Source organism: Myotis myotis, unplaced genomic scaffold (assembly GCF_014108235.1).
Source record: "Myotis myotis isolate mMyoMyo1 unplaced genomic scaffold, mMyoMyo1.p scaffold_m19_p_2, whole genome shotgun sequence".
Taxonomy (NCBI): Eukaryota; Metazoa; Chordata; class Mammalia; order Chiroptera; family Vespertilionidae; genus Myotis; species Myotis myotis.
Window position 1 is genome coordinate 186,246,269 of NW_023416324.1, and position 19,573 is coordinate 186,265,841.

General features: G+C 34.6%; 1 protein-coding gene across 7 annotated transcripts in view; it reads left to right on the forward strand.

Moving 5' to 3' along the window:
• PHC3 (polyhomeotic homolog 3) overlaps nt 1–19,352 on the forward strand; it is a 64,182-nt gene extending 44,830 nt beyond the window's left edge. For 3 of the 7 annotated variants that reach the window (XM_036352051.1, XM_036352054.1, XM_036352053.1), the window contains 6 exons: nt 2,647–2,897; nt 6,181–6,340; nt 7,308–7,422; nt 10,777–10,909; nt 11,001–11,238; nt 17,499–19,352. In XM_036352051.1, the coding sequence (XP_036207944.1) occupies nt 2,647–2,897; nt 6,181–6,340; nt 7,308–7,422; nt 10,777–10,909; nt 11,001–11,238; nt 17,499–17,653 (1,052 nt within the window). In that variant the 3' untranslated portion in view covers nt 17,654–19,352. Of the gene's footprint in view, nt 1–2,646; nt 2,898–6,180; nt 6,341–7,307; nt 7,423–10,776; nt 10,910–11,000; nt 11,239–11,417; nt 11,591–17,498 lie in introns of those variants that run through there. The other 4 variants (XM_036352055.1, XM_036352056.1, XM_036352057.1 and 1 more) reach the window with 4 other exon arrangements.
• Nucleotides 19,353–19,573: the final 221 nt, after the last annotated feature.

A 19,573-nucleotide genomic window follows, 5' to 3' on the forward strand; every position in this document is an offset into this window, starting at 1 on the left:
GCCCAATGTCTAGCAGGGGTCCTCAAACTTTTTAAACAGGGGCCAGTTCACTGTCCCTCAGACCGTTGGAGGGCCGGACTATAGTTTAAAAAAAAAAACTATGGCCGAAACCGGTTTGGCTCAGTGGATAGAGCGTCGGCCTGCGGACTGAAAGGTCCCAGGTTCGATTCCGGTCAAGGGCATGTACCTGGGTTGCGGGCATATCCCCAGTAGGAGATGTGCAGGAGGCAGCTGATCGATGTTTCTCTCTCATCGATGTTTCTAACTCTCTATCTCTCTCCCTTCCTCTCTGTAAAAAATCAATAAAAAATATATTTAAAAAAAAAAAAAAAAACCAAAAAAACTATGAACAAATTCCTATGCACACTGCACATATCTTATTTTGAAGTAAAAAAACGAAACGGGAACAAATACAATATTTGTATTTGCATGTGGCCTGCGGGCCGTAGTTTGAGGACCCCTGGCTAGAGCCTAAAAAAGATACATTCTGTATTAGGGCGTTTTTTTAAAATGGTTGAAAAAAATCAAAAGAAGAATAATATTTCATGTTATGTGAAATATAAATTTCATTGTTCTTTAATACAGTTCTCTGCAATACAGCCACATTCATTTGTTCAAATATTACCTATAGCTACTATTGTGTTACTGCAGCAAAGATGAGTAGTTGCAAAACCCATATTGTCCTTTATGGAAAGTTTATTGACCTCTGACCCAGGTAATACGAATGTTGGTTCAGGCTTCATTGTAGGTATTCTGTTTTCTTGATTATCTCTTGGTCCTCATGATCATTTCAGGTAAGAAGAACCTGAAATGAATTGTAATTGGGCACTGACTTTGCTCCTGTAGTAACGTTTGCCCTCTCTTTTCTTCAACATGCCACATTTCTAACCCTTTTGTTCTTTCCAGCTTTTATTCTCTTACTACAGAAGTGAATCTCTGGAAAGTTTAGAAAAGGGAAAATCAGTTTTGTTCCAATTTTTCTCTCTTCTTAAAAATAGAAAACATTTAGTCAGTCAAATTATATAAATATTTAAGACAGTTTAATATTATTGCCTTTGTATATTCAAAACAATACTTCAAAAGATAGATTTAAGAAAATCTGTTTTGTATTTTCTGTACACTGAAAATGAATTTATGTTACTGCAGATTTTCTGGAATTTTGGTTTAAAGGCAGAAAGAAATTTATAGTAATTGGATAATTACCTTGCTTTGTGACTGTAATTGGATTACCTGAAAAGTATCACTAATGGTACTCAAAGGAAATTGCAAAATTTTTTAAATATCGGAATACAAGTATATCTTCACATATTAGGCAAGGGATATAGTCTGAGATCCTGTTATGCCTATCCCTCTGGCTATATTGTCTAAATACATTATAGACTTTTGAATCTTCCTATAATTTACTTCATACTTATTCTTTTGTAGTATATGAGGGAGAAAAGCAAGCAAGGCTGATATTTATAATAACTCTCATCAAATCATGGAATAAACTAACCTGAAAAATAGAGGGACTTGTTTCCATCTAGAATTCATTTTTCATAAATCTCGGCTCTTTTTAATTATTCTCAGATATCTGTATTCACTGATATTCCTTACTATCAGCTAGTTCTATCTTTCCACTTTCACACAAGCAGTAATTTTCAGTGCTATCGAATGGATGGATAGGTAGAGTCTCCATAACAGGCTGGTGGGGACTATCTTATTGTGGTCTTCAAGTGTTTGAAAGGGAGGAATCACAGTGATCCAGGCCAACATTTTTCAATTGCCTGGTAGTACAGTATTCCTCAAATTGACATAGATGTTGCCACTGACGAATTTAAAACACAATAAAATAGAGAACATTTGTGCATGGATTTGAGTTAGCCTTACTGTTTGAAATAAAAGTGATGTAACCTGTGTAGTTCACTAAAATCTTTACTTATTCTATGGATTTCATGATCCATTTTTATTTAAGCATACTTTCAGAGTGCTTTTATTCCCTTATATCATTTGGAATATATAAATAGTAACATAGAAAATTTAATATCTATGCAGCTTAAAATTTTTTTGAAAAAGCAACAATTTCAGTAATTATTCTTAATTTGGGACAGTTTTTTTTTTTTCCAACCATGGTTGGAATGATAACTGAGCAAGGGACTTGCTTCTTCTGTAAAATGGGGATCATAGTAGTTTCTATCTCATAAGGTTATTGTGCAGATTAAATGAGGTAATAAACATAAAGTTTTTAGCCCAGCCAGTGTTGCTCAGTGGTTAAGCATCGACCCAAGAACCAGGAGGTCACAGTTCAGTTTTGTTCTTGGTCAGGGTACATGCCCAGGTTGCAGGCTCAGTCCCCAGTAGGGGGCATGCAGGAAGCAGCTGATAAATGATTCTCTGTCATCACTGATGTTTCTCTCTCTCCCTCTCCCTTCCTCACTGAAATCAATAAAAATATATTTAATAAATAAATAAATAAAATTGTTAGAATGGTTTTTTAAGCACCAGATATTAGCTATTATTGTTATTCCTGATTATTTTTAAATTATCTTTCATATTTGCCTGGGCAGAATGCTAAACATTAATATATATCTATATCTATATCTATCTATCTATCTATCTATCTATCTATCTATCTATCTATATATATATATTTTTTTTTTTTTCCAGAGGAAGTGGAATTACCTGCTGTGGCATCAGTCAGCGCTTCAGTAATTAAATCTCCTTCAGATCCTTCACATGTTTCTGTTCCTCCTCCTCCACTCTTACTTCCAGCTGCTACCACGAGGAATAATATTACATCTATGCCCAATAGCATTCCCAATATAGAAAACAAACCTCCACAGGCCATTGTTAAACCACAGATCTTGACCCATGTTATTGAAGGCTTTGTAATTCAAGAGGGATTGGAGCCATTTCCTGTAAGTAACAAGCAAGTTTGTATTTTTAAAATAATTCTTGTAATAATATTTTAAAATTTAGTCTATTTTTCTCTAATTAAAAGCTTGTAATTTTATTTCAAAAAAGACACTCTTTTATCTAGAATTTATCTTTCTATATATATCATGTATATACTGTAAATGTACTTCTAGAATTTTATGCTAGCTATGTAGATGTATAAACTAAGGACATAAATATGTCAATTTTATAATTTTTAGAGAAAGATAGTTGGAAGTTTATTCCAATAAAATAAATTTTCCTATTTTTTCTTTTTAAGGGGACTGAAATGATACCTGAAGTGTATTTTTAAAAAAATTGTGTTTCTTATATAATGTGATACTTGGTGAACAGAAAATAATAACTTCCCAATGATCTAATCCTTCTGAAATTACCCAGTGGATGGTTTATAATTAGCAAATATATATTCTCATTATTCTTAAATCTCAGCCTTCAATCACATTTTTTAAATGCTTTAAAATGCTCACCGCAAAGTATCACTAAAAGTCTTGTAATTTGAGACTAGTTATATATCCCTTATATGCTACTCTCTAGAGATGAACATTTGTCCTTAGAAAATAAATAAAAAAATGAGTAGCCAAAATAAAACAAAATAGTTTACTTTGAATGTCTTTGAATCATCTAATTTTTAAGATTCATGGGTAGCATTACAATAGTTGGTTGCCTCATTAGTTGCTTTGTTTTCAGTTTACTAAGGTTGTATTAAACATGGATCTTCTATAAGAATCCTGATTTAGTGAGTAGAGGAACAGTCATTTCTCTCTATTCCTCAGTGTTTGGATCCTGGCTCTGCATCATACTGACTGTGCAAAGTTACACAGTCTTTTTTGATCTTCATATTGTTCATCCGGCAAATGGAGATGATACTTTGCTCTTAGAGTTGTTGTAAGGATTAAATATACATAAATTATTCTGTGTAGTACTGGCACTTAATAGACATAGCTATTTATCAGTATTACTAGTGACAGTTACAACTCTACACTACAAAAAAAGGGAAATTTGGGAAAAGTACAGAAAAATCCCCACTACTACCACATTGTGTATATTTATATATATTTTTTTCATATGATCAAGATGATTATTATATATACTAGAAGCCCAATGCACGAAGATTCGTGCAAGAATAGGCCTTCTTTCCCCTGGCTGCCGGCACTGCCTTTGCTCCGGCTGGAGCCACCATTCTGCCTTGGTTCCAGCCCGGAGCTGCCTTTCCACCTTACCACGCTGCCCAGAGGCCCGGAGTGGCTGGGGCCGCTTGGCACCTGCACATGCAAATTAACCCAACATCTTTGTTGGGTTAATTTGCATACTCACTCCTGATTGGCTGGTGGGTGTCACCAAGGTACGGTCAATTTACATCTGTCTCTTATTAGTGTAGATAGTTTTGCTTCTTTCACTTAGTATATCTTGAGCTCTTATCTATAATAATAAAAGTAATATGCTGATTAGACCGGACGTCCTCCTGGATGTCCTTCCTTCTGGACAAAGCTGTGGTGGGCGGGGGCTGAAGCAGAGGTGGCTGCCATGGCGGCGGGGGCCAAGGCCCTTGCACGAATTTCGTGCATTGGGCCTCTAGTTTTCTCATAATATTAATAGTACTTTGGAAACATTTTGAAAGGTTACATTATATTCTGCTTTATATACAACCAAAATTTATGTAATCCTTCCATTATTGTTGGACATTTAAGTTTCCATGTTTTCACTATTCAAATAGTCTGAAAGGAATATCTTTGTATATAAATTATCCACATTTTAAATAATTTCTTTAGCATAAATTCCTTAGAAGTACTGGCATGTATTTATATTTACATATATATTTGTAAGATTCTATATATATTACTAAATTATTTTCTGGAAATATTTAAATTTATTAACACACCATAAGTGTATAACCTTAGCAGCACTGAATATTATAGTTTTTTACAGCAATAATTTTTATGAATTTTACTTGAGGCATATTAAATATACTTACTGAAATGAACACAGTTTAAAAGTATATAGATGACTATTTTCTAAAGTTAAATATAGAAACTTTTAATAAGTTATTTTTGACCAAGTGTGGCAGACATTGGAGAATTAACCCGCATTCTAAAATAGAATAAGAGGTTCTGTTTTTCAGATTAGCTCAGGGTTCACTAGCAAATCAGTAATTATTTTTGATCTGGACTGTTTTTGCTGAAAACAGTCCTAAAATAAGTATTATTCATGACCTAAGTATACTGATCGTACGTGAATTTTTTGTTAATTTTAATGTTTGTGGATTTTTCCATTTGTTTTCATGATTATAGATTTGGTTGCTGAATTAAGAATCAGGAGACTTGATTTCTAGTTGTTTTTTCTTTTGTAAAGAAATCACCTAAACACTGAACAGTAGTTACCTTATTTCTACTTTAAGTGTAATTGGTTTACAATATTGTATTAGCAATATTATATTAGTTTCAGGTATATAATATAGTGATTTGACATTTATATACCTTACAGTGTGTTCATCACACTGAGTCTCATTGTGGTTTTAATTTGCATTTCCCTGATGATTAATGATATTGACCATATTTTCATATGTCTCTTAGCCATCTGTATGTCATCTTTAGAGAAATGTCTTCATGTGCTCTGCCCATTTTTTACCATTACTGTATCTGTATAATACACATAAAAATGATCTATCCTGAGGAGATAACCCTACAAATAAAAAGCTTTATACATGAAAAATCTTAAAAGTTGTTACAGAAAAAAAATTAAACTGGCAAATAAAAATGTATTACTGATTTTTAAAAGAAAATACTTTTTCTTAACTATTTGCCTAAACTAGGATGCTAAGTTCCATTTGACAGAGACTTTGAAGCATCCATATTGCTGATGACCTGAACTAGAATGTTTATGTCCATATAGCCTACACTTTTCTCAATGAAAAAGCACTGAATGACTATGTCAGATCAATTGGATAAGCAAATGATCACTGATACCATTTTTTCAAGAGTTTTTTTAAATTGATTTCAGAGAAGGAGAGAGATAGAAACATCAATGATGAGAAAGAATCATTGATCAGCTGCCTCCTGCACAACCCCACTAGGGATTGAGCCCACAACCCAGGCATATGCCCTGACCAGGAATTGAACCTGACCTCCTGTTCATTGGTCTACACTCAACCACTGAGCCACACCAGCTGGGCTTCAAGAGTTTTTTTAACCAACTTATTTCTGAAAGTCTTTAAAAAGATTATTTCATTTTATTCTCTCTGTTTTAAAGGTGAGTCGTTCATCTTTGCTAATAGAACAGCCTGTGAAAAAAAGACCTCTCTTGGATAATCAGGTGATAAATTCTGTGTGTGTTCAGCCAGAGCTACAGAATAATACAAAGCATGCAGATAATTCATCTGACACAGAGTTGGAAGACATGATTGCTGAAGGTCTGTGGATTTTACTTAAGATACCCTTAATTCACTTTGACTTTTATTGCTTGAAACAGAACATGGATTTTTATTCCACACATGGATTTTTACTTGGAAGTATTTACTTTTATTCTCAAGTAATGCATTATTTGATTAGAATAATGGGAAAGGTAACCAGACTCTTAATGGCCAATTAATAAAAATAATAAGACTGGTTAATTTACATACTATCAGTTAATTTGACTTTTGGAAGAATGTGGATGGGAAAAATTCCATTATATATGAAAGTAATTTAAAGTTTTAGCATCAAAACAACCAACTTCCTGTTTTATTTTCCCGAGTTAACTTAAATAAATGACTATTTTATTGAGTTTGCTTAAATATTTAGAACTTCTGAGTTGTTTGGCTTTAGGCTTTCCTTATTTTGATGTTTGATGTCTAAGTAATTATCCTCAATAAATTAGCATATTCATCTGAAATTAATTCATTCCTTTTTGAAAATTTTTATAATCTTTACCTGAGGATATGCTATATATCTCCATGGCACAATGTACTAAAATTCATATCCCACAAGGTACATTTTGAAAGTGTTCCTCCTGCAGAATAGTGGCTTTGTCTTATTCATCTTCATTTCTCTTACAGTGCTTAATAAAGTTATTTGCACGTTTTAGACGTGTTGCATACTTAGCAAAATGAACCTTTAAAATGTATTGCCTATGTATAGAGAAAACGCCACAAAATTTTTATGCAGGATAAGGAGGGAATTTATGGAGGTGGTTGGTTTTGGAGGCTTTGCCCTGCCAAAGTGGCTGTGGATTGAAAAATTCAAAAATCAAAAAAAAGAAAGAAAGAAAAGAAAAATTCGAAACTCATTCCTTTAAGTTTCCTGGAAGGTCTGAACTAGCAGCATCCCACCAAAATAGAGGCTAAATGAAAATTTGCCACAGTTAAATTGAGGTTTTTTCTTTGTTTCTTTCTTTTTTAGAGACATTAGAAGAAATGGACAGCGAGCTGCTCAAGTGTGAATTCTGTGGTAAGATGGGATATGCTAATGAGTTTCTGCGGTCAAAACGATTCTGCACTATGTCATGTGCCAAAAGGTATTTCTATTTTGAATTTCCTAAAGCACAAAACAACCACTGTAACAAAACCAAAAAACTTGTAGAGTTTACCAGTAGTCAAAACTAGATATTACAGCCGAAACTGGTTTGGCTCAGTGGATAGAGCGTTGGCCTGCGGACTGAAGGGTCCCAGGTTCGATTCCGGTCAGGGGCATGTACCTGGGTTGCGGGCATATCCCCAGTAGGGGATGTGCAGGAGGCAGCTGATCGATGTTTCTCTCTCATCGATGTTTCTAACTATCTCTCTCCCTTCCTCTCTGTAAAAAATCAATAAAATATATTTAAAAACAAACAAACAAACAAAAAACTAGATATTACAATATAGAGGAATACTATGAAATAGATATTATGTGGAGCTACTTTGGTAGTTAGTTATTCAATTTTGCTCTTTGAAAGTTATATAGTCATAATACTTATAGTTAGTTTTTCAGCATAATCTAATATTTAAGTAGCAATCTCCTGGTGGTAAGAATATATGCTTAGGAGAATCCCTCCTGTGAATAGACTTACTAGTCTTCAAGGTATCAAAACAGTTTTTGTTTTATCACCTGATTTTTGTTTATCAATATTAAAATCCTGGATTTACTTTGTTTCAAAATGTTTTCTTTTGTTTTAATATATCCTATTAATTTTAGGTTTCTAAATAGGACAACTATCCATGCTCTGTACATTGTTATATTGTCAGTAAAATATCCCTTTTCTAAATATGTATTTGCATTAGTAAATATTACAGGTAAATAGTATTGATAACAAAATAAATGTTTAGTATCTTCATTGATCTTAGTCTCAAGTTTAGTTTACATTAAAAAACAAAACACCCCACCTCTGATTCTGATAGTGCTAAAAATTCATTAACAGGAATCTCATTTAAAGTGGAGAGGCCAGAAGGGGGAGCTCTCATGACCAATGATAATCACAAGGCACAACAGAGAAACTTTGTAATACTCTTTCTAACTTACTTTTCCCCTATATATTAGAATTTCCTCTCCTTCATTGAATAGAATAGAAAAATAGAAGAGCAGAAGGGAAGTGTCTGACTCTTCGTATTTTACCACGGTTGCATATACTCATACTGGGTTGCAATTCCTTGTTCTTGAATAAACCCACTCTGCTGGAGAAATATCTGGCTGACTTTTTGTTTACAGTCAACGTAATAAATCTTTATGTTGGCATTTACCATGAAAGGTGAAATGTATGTACAGGTTGATTAATTTGAAATTTGTTCTCTATTTGAAAGAGAGTTTAGGATCTTAATTTTATACATCTAGGGAATTTCTTGCTTGAACATATTATTTAGTGTGGTGCCACTAAAATATACTTAGTAAAACTTAGGATAAGTTTTGTACTGTTGAATAAGTAATTGAAGTATTTTCCTCCCCAAATGGCTTCATTGGTTTCTTAGTTGTCAGTCTGTTACTCAGATATCCTTTTATGTTATTGATAATCCTAAGAAAATTATGTAACTCCTGTTTAACATGGGAGTTTTCCAGTTTGTGTGTACCACAGGAAAGAATAGTGGCTCTATGGTTCTAAATGATTGAAAACTCTGAGGGGAAGGACTACTGTTTTTCAGACTACTTTAAATTTCTTGACTTTTAAGAAACATTTCAAGTCTTTTAATGCTACCATTATTCTTCTCCAAGAGATTATTGCTGAGTTGTCACATTATTATACCTTTAGGTGAACCCCTTAGAAGATTAGGGGTCCTAGCATAGGGAAATGCAGATGAGAGAGCCAAGGGGAGAGGATAAATTAGGTCAGGGAGGAATTGCTGCTGTTTACGACTGTCTTGGAGATCTAAATATTTAGGGACTAAATAGCAAGTGTAAAGTTAGTCTGTCTTTTCTGATCTTTAGTCAGTGGGGAAAGAAGTTTTGTCAATTGATAAGAATGGAAATCAGAAACCGACAGAGCTGAGCCCATGGAAGCGCATAATGAACATAGCAGGAGCTTGTTAAATTGTTTAGGGTAAAATGAGGTGGCCATTAGGACACCTTTTTGTTTTTTATATTTTTAGGGGGAAAAAAGCCTGTTCATTCTCATAGTGCTCCTTACTTTCACTTCCTGATATTTTGAGAAAACATACGTGAGAAAAATTTATTTCGGCATCTGTATATTGATCCTAGAACAGTTATCAATAGCATAGTTAATTGGGATTTATTCTTGTCATTTTTCTGCAAAATCTTAGAGCAAAAGAGTTTTGAAAACATGAAATTACAATGACAGTTGTATATGTGTAAAATAAGAGGAACTGCATGTATTTTTCTTAGCCTTTCTGAGTTTTTCTGAAATTGTTTCTTAGATTATTTCTTTTCACTCTTCTTTCTAGGAATAGGGTAGGCAAACTGTGCCCAGACAGAGTCATTCCTGTAGCCTATATTTATATGATCCATGAGCTAAGGATGGTTTTTAAATTTTGGGGTAGTTGAAAAAAAAATCAATAGAATCATATTTTGTGACATATGAAAATTATGGGAAATTCAAATTTTAGTGTTTCTAAATAAAGGTTTATTGGAACACAGCCATGCTCATTTATTATTGTGTATGTCATAATTGCAGAGTTGACTAGTTGTAACAGAGACTTGAATGGCCCACAAAGCCTAAGACATTTACTATCTGGCCCTTTATAGAAAAAGTACCCAGTCCCCTGTTCTAGGGCCTTGGAACCCAATAAATGGCATAAAACTATTTTAAGCTGCTATTATGCCATATAAAGGTCTATTCAAAAATATTAGATAGTCTGTCAATTACAAAGAATTCTGCATTTTAAAATTTCCTGAAGAGTGAGAGCTATGAATTCCTTGTATAATTTTGAAATCCCACCTTTACATTTTTACTCTTTGATTCAATAATATATTTGAAAAATCTTTTACTAGCCATTTGAGATTTTATCTTTCTCTACTGTATTAAGCAATTTTTATTAATCACTTTTCAGATATTATTACTTGGAAAAATACCAGTTTGGATGAACATTTAAATAGTTAACTTCTTTTTCTCCTGGAACCTTGAATTATTTTGCTGCTGTGAAAATCAGTTGCCCTCTCTATTTTACAGAAAGTTTCCCACTATCATGCTGTTATTAGGAGGAAATATCAATACCTGTCCAGTATTAGATTGAGAGCTATATATTATACAGATACATACAGAGGTCAATTTTTGACTGTTAGCATAAGTAAATCCATTGAACACTATGGTTTACTTTCTGAGGTATTATAGTTTTTAATGCAGTATATGCCACTTACTGATTCACAAATTCACTTTAAAGTCATAATTAACTACTAAATAGAGTGTCCTATATACCATTTAATATTTTTTCTTACTTAAATTTCTTAGGTACAATGTTAGCTGTTCTAAAAAATTTGCACTTAGTCGTTGGAATCGTAAGCCTGATAATCAAAGTCTTGGGCATCGTGGCCGTCGTCCAAGTGGCCCTGATGGGGCAGCAAGAGAACATATCCTTAGGCAGGTCTGTAGAAACCTTGCTTCAATGTACAATACCCTTTTCAGTAATGCAAGGAAAGTGCAATGCTGTATTTTACTTGTACTACATTTTCCAGCTTCCAATTACTTATCCATCTGCAGAAGAAGACTTGGCTTCTCATGAAGATCCTGTGCCATCTGCTATGACAACACGTCTGCGCAGGCAGAGCGAGCGGGAGCGGGAAAGAGAGCGTGAGCTTCGAGAAGTGAGAATTAGGAAAATGCCTGAGAACAGTGACTTGCTACCAGTTGCACAAACAGAGCCCTCCATATGGACGGTTGATGATGTCTGGGCCTTCATTCATTCTTTGCCTGGTACGTAATTCAGCATTTTGGCCTTAATGTGTTTTTTTTGTGCATTCACACACAGGAATGATGTTAGATCCATCTGCACCTATTGCACGAAAGGATTCGAGAAGTACTTATGTATATATACTGGTTAAATAGCATTTGCTATTGAAATATGATCTGTTTCCTCTTGCTTATTCCCTCAGCACAACTGGGTATTTTCTCATACCCTCAAGTCGATAAAAACTGACTAGTCCTGCTTCAGCTGTGACACCTCAGCCGGTGAAGGTATTAAAGGTGCTCTCTTCTCTTCAGTCTGATTTCTCTCGAGGGGTCAGTAGAGAGATTGAGTCAGACACTTCTTCCCTCTGCTCTTTTTCTTTTCTATTCGGTTTCCTCATTTCCTAATTTAATATTTAACCTTTTTATTTTTTTTAAATAAGAGAGACTGTAATTTTTTTTTACATTTTTGAAAGCTAATCAAGACCTTTTAGACTATGATTAAATTTTGGTTTCTTTTAAAGGAAGCTGCATTCTTTGATTCTTGCAAAAAGTAGGTATCAAGAACAGTTCCAAAATTTGATTAAGTAGACCGCTAACATTCAGTTATGATATTCTATCCCAATAGAATAGGATAACTTTTTATGTTTTTCTGCTCTCTCATTTTTGAATTCTTTCTATCAGCTTAATCTTTATGTTCTTTATCTTTTCTTCTTTAATATGACAATAAACATAAAGTCCACTTTCTCCAAGGGACTGGCTACTAAAGACATTTGCACCTTTGCTCATGATGAAACCCACACACTGTCTATGTTAAGACAATATATGTATTTTTTTAAATCAGCAAATCTTATCATTCACTTTGGCCTTATGAATATGGAACACAAGGAAATTGTTAAATGTGTGTTCCATTTTGGTTTTATTCTGAATCATACCATTTATCTTGATATAAGTTTTCTAGAAAAATACATCCCCTTTGCAGTTGTCTGCAAGCTTATTAAAATTAATCCAGCTAGTTTTGCTAATTAATCTTTCTATGAAGGCCACTGTCTCAGAAGTAAATTTACAGCTAATGTGCTGTGAGAGTGAAGAAAGTATATTTAGCAGTATTATTGCTTTAAAAAAAAAATTTGTCAGCCATTTTACCATTTCTGTTTTCAGAACTCTATGAGATTTTATTGAATTCTTTTTTTATTTTTTTTTATTTTATTGATTTTTTACAGAGAGGAAGGGAGAGGGATAGAGAGTTAGAAACATAGATGAGAGAGAAACATTGATCAGCTGCCTCATGCACACTCCCCACTGGGGATGTGCCCGCAACCAAGGTACATGCCCTTGACCAGAATCGAACCTGGGACCCTTGAGTCCGCAGGCCGACGCTCTATCTGCTGAGCCAAACCGGTTAGGGCTCTTTTTTCTTTTAAAATATATTTTTATTGATTACAGAGAGGAAGGAAGAGGGAGAGAGAGATAGAAGCACCAGTGACGTGAGAGAATCATTGATTGGCTGCCTCCTGCATGCCCCACACTGGGAATCAAACCGTGACCACCTGGTTCATAGGTTGATGATCAACCACTGAGCCACACCAGCTGGGCTAAATTATTTTTTCAGTACCTTGTTTTAGAAATGCTAAATAAGTTTTGTGGTTTCCTTTCTTTTCTTTTTTTTAAAGAAAAACAAGATATAGTCATTTTTAAAGAAAGAAGAAATTGTTTAAAGAGGGATAGATTTTCCATGGGAAGATTTTTAAGCACACACCTAAGAAAACTTAGGTGTGAGTTGTGCTGACCATATAGGTTTAGAATCTGCATTAAAACTGATGTATTAGAGGATGATGAGTATTGTTTGTGGTTTTAATACTTAATGAAATAAATTTTAGATTTTAGATTAGTTTAGATACCGTGAGATTTAACCCTAAAGTCTATACTGATCTCCTGGGCTAGACTTTGATTCTATCATCTTCAGAAGTAGTCTCAGTTTTCCAAATGGGGCGTGTGAGCTGTTTGTTAGCTGTGGTTCTCACTTGGTGGAAACTATTTCTTTTCCTTTGGGGATGAAGGGTGGTTCATATCCTGAATAAAGTAGGTTGGCAAGCAAATAAATAATTGATAGTACTGAGTCCTCTGTCACTTTATATACTTTTTTTAGGACTAATTTTCCCCAGCATCCATTTGCCATGAGGCTACTCTTGGCTGCTTTTATTGGAACAAAGGCTAACTCCTTCGTCTCATTCTTGCTTCATTTGAATTAAAAAAAAAAAAAAGATTATTGCTTATAACTTTAGATGCTTGTCTTACTGAGTTCATCAAGACACTTAATTTTATTGCCAGTGTTTAGAGAACATTTCATGTCATTAAAAGGAGACTGCTTTATAATTAAGAATTGCTTGGGTCTGCTTAATATAACTCTGCTTTTCTTTTACTGATTAAATGGGAGTATTTCCAAACTTTTATATTGTAAATAACAAGCTTATTTGTGTGATCCTTATATCTTCTTTTTCAAAGTTTTGCTCTCTGAAATGCCTGTAGTTTAAGGTAACTTTCATACCAGAATAAGCATTTATCTTCATTTCCCTATGTTCCTCTGGTCTCTGTAAACTTCCTTTTGAACCTCTTTGAGCTCATTCAGGGCTTTTTGTTTGTTTATTTGTTTGTTTTCCTGAGTAGTCTACTCCCAAGTTTTTTTCCTAGAATGAACAAGCTTGTAAATTTTGTAATCCTTTGTATTTTCTTTCCCTCTTTTATCAGGGCACCTACATTTACCCCCTAGAGTTTTCTCTTCTCTTTTGTATAATGTCATCTTGTGCACCATTCTGGTGGGATCATATAGAGCTGGTATGCAGTACATCCAAATCTCAGAGCTGTTAGCAGAAAGAAAAATTATTTTCATATAAATTTTTGTGCATTAAAAAGTTCACTACAGAAACTACTCTTTCTGTTTTCAGTTAATTGCAGTTATCTTCAACTCTTCCTTGAAACAGTTAAATTGCAAAGATCAATTTATTTTGGATTTATTGATCTTTGAATCTGCAGTAAATTAGGTTTCTTTGTAGGCATATAAAGTATAGGAATTATATACAACTAGAAGCCCAATGCACAAAAATTTGTGCACTGGGGGGGTGGAGGGGGGGTCCCTCAGCCCAACCAGTGCCCTCTCACAGTCTGGGACCCCTCGGGAGATAACCACCTGCTGGCTTAGGCCCACTCCCCTGGTGGCAGATGGCACGCCCGATTCCGCGGTGCCTGCCCCATCTGCCCCGGTCGCAGATGGCAGGCCTGGATCCCCGCTGGGTCAGGCGGTGGCTCGGGATTGTGCTGCCGCCCGGCCCTGCACACGGCAGGCCCGGATCCCGCCCTGGGGCGGGCGTCGGCTTGGGATCTTGCCCGCCTGGGGCAGGCGGCACAGTGGGATCTGCCTGCAGTATGCAAATTTAATGGCCATCTTTGTTGGGTTAATTTGCATACTCTTCTGATTGGCTGATGGGTTTAGCAAAGGTACAGTCAATTAGCATCTTGGTCTTTTATTAGTGTAGATATGACAATTTACTGGTTTTCATAATACTAACATTGGGACTTGATTTTTCTGTACTATTGAATGGCAGGTCATAGCTTTTCACCTTCCTTATTGAGGCCATTTTTTGTGCAGGGTGAGTTTATTTTGGGTTTCTCTGGAAAAGTGACTGGATGCTTGGGACCCGTGTCCATGTGTTCAGGTCTGTGCACACCCTGATAGCTGCTTCTGGTGATGTAAAGCCAGCTACTCTGACTGGTTACTACAGTTGGGATATATTTTGTACATATCCCTAGGGTGCAGCTGCTTTACAGAAGGAGATTTTAATGTCAGAAATTCATAGAACTAGCTCAGTACATCCTGAGCATGTAGAATTTTTTTTAAATTCATTTTTCTCGATTTTCTGGAAGCATATTTGCTTCTGTTTTTTCTTTTTTAAGCCACTTTATTTTTTAACTTATGTACTAATGTATAGTATAATCCCCCTGCCCCTTTTTTGGGTTGGCTTTAGAAAGTTGTGATCTAAAATACTGAAGATAATGCATTCATATTTGATCATGCTGTTTCCCAAACTTTTTGTTCACTATTATTTTGCTAATACCTTTATTGTCCACCTGCAAGAAGACATTTGAAGAGGGATCTCATAATGCAGAGGAACGAAAACATGCTATATATTTTCCTCATGGAGAGCTCCTTGTTTCTATTCCCACATGTAGCTCTTATAGTCCTCATTACTTCTCATGGCTCCTGTTTTCTGAATCTAAGTAAGTCCTACCCTATCTTTCTCTCTCTTCTTTTCTTCCCTGTGCTCTTGTAAGTAAGACTGAAGAGAGAAGAACATTAGTTCTTTCATATAAAGAAGGATGAAGTCACAACTAGACGCAAGATTAGTCAGTTTTGTCTGCCCAGTTTTGAGAGCTACCTCTGGGAAAAGGAAAGGGGCTTTTCTATGGTGAGTAATTCCTTTTAACTATATAATTTCTTTTATATGGTAAATGGGCAAAATCATAAAAATTCCTCCTAGGGCACTTTTGAAATGTCAATTTTTAGAAGTCTGAGAAATTATTAAGACTAGAGAAATTGATAAGCTGGCTGTTACATAGGAATCACGAAAGATACAACGAACAAAGAAGGCAAAAAAATATCCAAGAGAAAAGATGGCCACACAGCAAAATACAGAAAAAGTGTTTGTATTACTCTTACAGATGGTTCCTCTCTAGCAGATTCTGGTTTTTGTTCATTACTTGTTTATTCACTCATTTAGCCCTTCACACCACCCCCCTCGCCCAAAATATATATGTATATTTAGCACCTACAGTGCTTTGTGTTTAGTTCTGGGGTTATAGGGATGACATCATTATCTATATAAACAAGAGAATGATACGTTTGCAATAGGAAGATAATCATTTCTGCAAAGTTGTGGTATCTAAAGATGTAATGTAACCATTTCCATTTTTTTGTGTTTTCCCTGAGAATACTGATTTGAATAAAATAGACTTTAAGCTGTTAGTATTTATTCTTTTTTGTTTGTTTTGTTTTTATATTAATTTTTAGAGAGAGTGGAAGGGGTGGAGGGATGAGAAGAGAGAGAGAAATATCAATGTGAGACACACCTATTGCCTCCTGCACACACCCCAACTGGAGCAGGGATCGAACCTGCAACGCAGGTACATTCCTTCGACTGGGAATCAAACCTGAGACCCTTTGGTGTGCAGGCCAGTGCTCTAACACTGAACAACACTGGCGAAGACATTAGTATTTATTCTTAAATTTATTTTTCTAATTTTACTGTCTAAGGGAGCTTCTACATTTTGTATTCTCTTCTCTCTTGGTTCCTTAATTCATTACCTTCTTGCTAGTTTCCTTATCCTTAGTGGAGAAGTTTATTGAGTAACCTGACTGCAAAATTTGGTAGATAATAAGAACATTTGGGGTTCAAGTAGATGCTAGCATTGTGTTTGTTACCTGATAAAGCACCTGATTTAGTTTGAGGCTAAAATACTGTGTTTTGGCAAGATGTTAGTTAGCAAGCCCCTAATTTCAATGAGAATTTATGTTTCAAAAGTGGAGATGAGTCCAATGATACTAAGATTTGAAGTTGAAATTACAAGTAGAGCAGTATAATACATTTTAGCAGTATTGCAATAGAGCAATACTATAATCTTGATGGATTGGTTCTGTCCTTAGTGAACAATAAAAATGTTTTCGATGTGCTTGCCAATTGAAGGTTGTAAATTAAAAGTTATAAGAGATAATGAAAGTGGTATTCTGGTACATAAGAAAATATTTCTAAATTGTTATTTAAATGGCAGAACATTATGTTTTATTCCTTTGTATGTATATGTGAAGAATATGTTATAGAAAGATAAGTTCATTAGGTATAATAATTAGTTAATCTAAACTTGTTATATATGTGGCATGCTTTGAGATGACACCATCATCCTTTTTGTGAAGATAAGCTATATCTAGAGTCTAGATTCTGGACTGATCAATCCTTACATTTTACCTGACTCTTACTAATTATTTCTATATTATTTTTAGAACAAGAATTCCAAGTAAGTTGCTTTACCTGATTTTGATTAATTTTTATTTTCAGAATGTCAAGAAATACTCTCTTCTTCGGGAGTGAACCTAAGACTACCATAAATAAATTTCATTTGTTTCTCAGCCTGTATTTCACATACTCAGACCCAGTGAGAGCATAACTGTGACTATTAGGAGTAATGTCTAATTGTTGTGTATTAATTTTAATTTCCTTTCTCTGATCAAATTCCAGGCTGCCAGGATATTGCAGATGAGTTTAGAGCACAGGAGATTGATGGACAGGCCCTTCTCTTGCTAAAAGAAGACCATCTTATGAGTGCAATGAATATCAAGCTTGGCCCCGCCCTAAAGATCTGTGCACGCATCAACTCTCTGAAGGAATCTTAAGATCATGAGGCTTTGCGATAACATCAGTTTTATTCTTCTTAAACAAACTTGTAAGGTAAAGAAAGGCTCAGGTTGGCTTAGAATATTATCACGTATTGTGGTGGATAGCCAAGAACATTGGGATCTCCACATGAAAAGCTGACATTTCTTTTACAGATATAAAAATTCATCATACATTTTCATAATTAGCCAACATTGGTGAAATTAATTTTACTGGTTACATACAACATTGAAAGACTTGTTATAGAGGGCCATGATATTTTTCAAAGAAACGTATTATAGTACTTTTAAAAAAAGTAATGTTTATCATTAATATAAAGAATCCTTTTAAAACTAATTGAATGATTTACATTTCTCTTTTGATCCAGTTTTGTTATACATTTTTCTACCCTATAAGTTTCCCATAAGTTGTCATTAGAGATAATTTAAGAATAATTTAGGAGTCCAGTGACTGGAATTGTATGCAGTGAGATATCATTGTGCATTTAAAAAAACATGTCTGTTAGAAAGTTGTTTTGTCTATAAAAAAGGATTGCATTCTAGCAAGAATAACACTGATCTGGGAATCAGACAAGTTGGTTTCTATTCTAAACTTGACCAAGAATTTGGTGTAGCTGAGAACATTGTCCTCTTAGTTTTTGTACATGTAGACCAATGGTTCTCCTGGAGATGAGTTTTGCTGCCCTGGGGACATTTTGGTTGTTATAGCTGAGGGGGCTGAGGGAGGGATGCTGTCGGTACCTAACAATGGAGGACAGGGATTGTATATTTCCTACAATGCACAGGACAGCCTTCCACAACAGCTCTGCGGTCCAAAATGTCAGTAATACCAAGGTTGAGAAACTCTAATGTAGGAGTGATAAATGATTCTCTTTTTCACCCAGAGGGATACATTACACAATGGAAATATTTCAGATAGCATCAGTGTTCTGCTGAAGTATTTTCCCCAGTGTATGCACACTGAGAAAAAGGGGAGCAATCCATTAAATTGGCCGATAAAATAAGGACTAGCATATAAATAATTTGACTCTCAAAAGATATTGATTCATATTATCTTTTATCTCTGCTCCTCTGTGATAAAAGGCATAATCTGATTACACCTTATGAACCAATGTACATATAACCTTTACCAACAAGGCAATAGTGTGTAGCACATATACGTATTTGGTCTTTGGCATTTTTCTAATGTTGAACATGCTGGATCTAGCTAGAAAGCATATTCCTTTTTCCTGACTAAACCCTTGCATGCTTTCTGCAAAGCACTTACCAAGTGATATCTCTTGAATGGTGAGGTCTAATTTTGTATGTACATGTTTTAGGGGGGAAATTTTTAAGTAAAACCTTTCACCAGTTAGTGATCTACTAGAATTGTGACACCAAAACAAAATTGTTTTGGGAGCCTTGAGAGCTTTATAGTCCTGGACATCAAAAATTTGTTTATTTTTTTTAAATCTTATCTCTATCATACAATGAAAATGTTTTAATAATTGAAGGAACATACATAGATATTTGGCAAAAGTGGAAAGAGTCTATGGGTTTCAGTCATTATCACTGCTCTTTTCAAAAAGATTGTGTTGACCTAGTAGAAGACTAAAGATGTCATTAAAGACATCACAGATATTTATCTTTTGGCTTTGTGTACATTAGAAAATGTTGATTATTTTTATACAAAAATACAGCGGGTAATTTTTTTAATCTGTAGATGCCTCTTGTTTGAATGTATGCTTTGTGGGATTCTTTAGTGTAGTAATGTTTTAAAAAATGATGTTTACTGATAGTTGCGTGTAGGATTAGAATGTGTAATATAGTGTAAGGCTCATGTTCCAGACCTACAATAGCTTGTAGTCCATGTTACATATTTCTTTATATCACATTTTTAATGGATTATATCACATTTATTGGATTAAAGTTTCAAGGAAA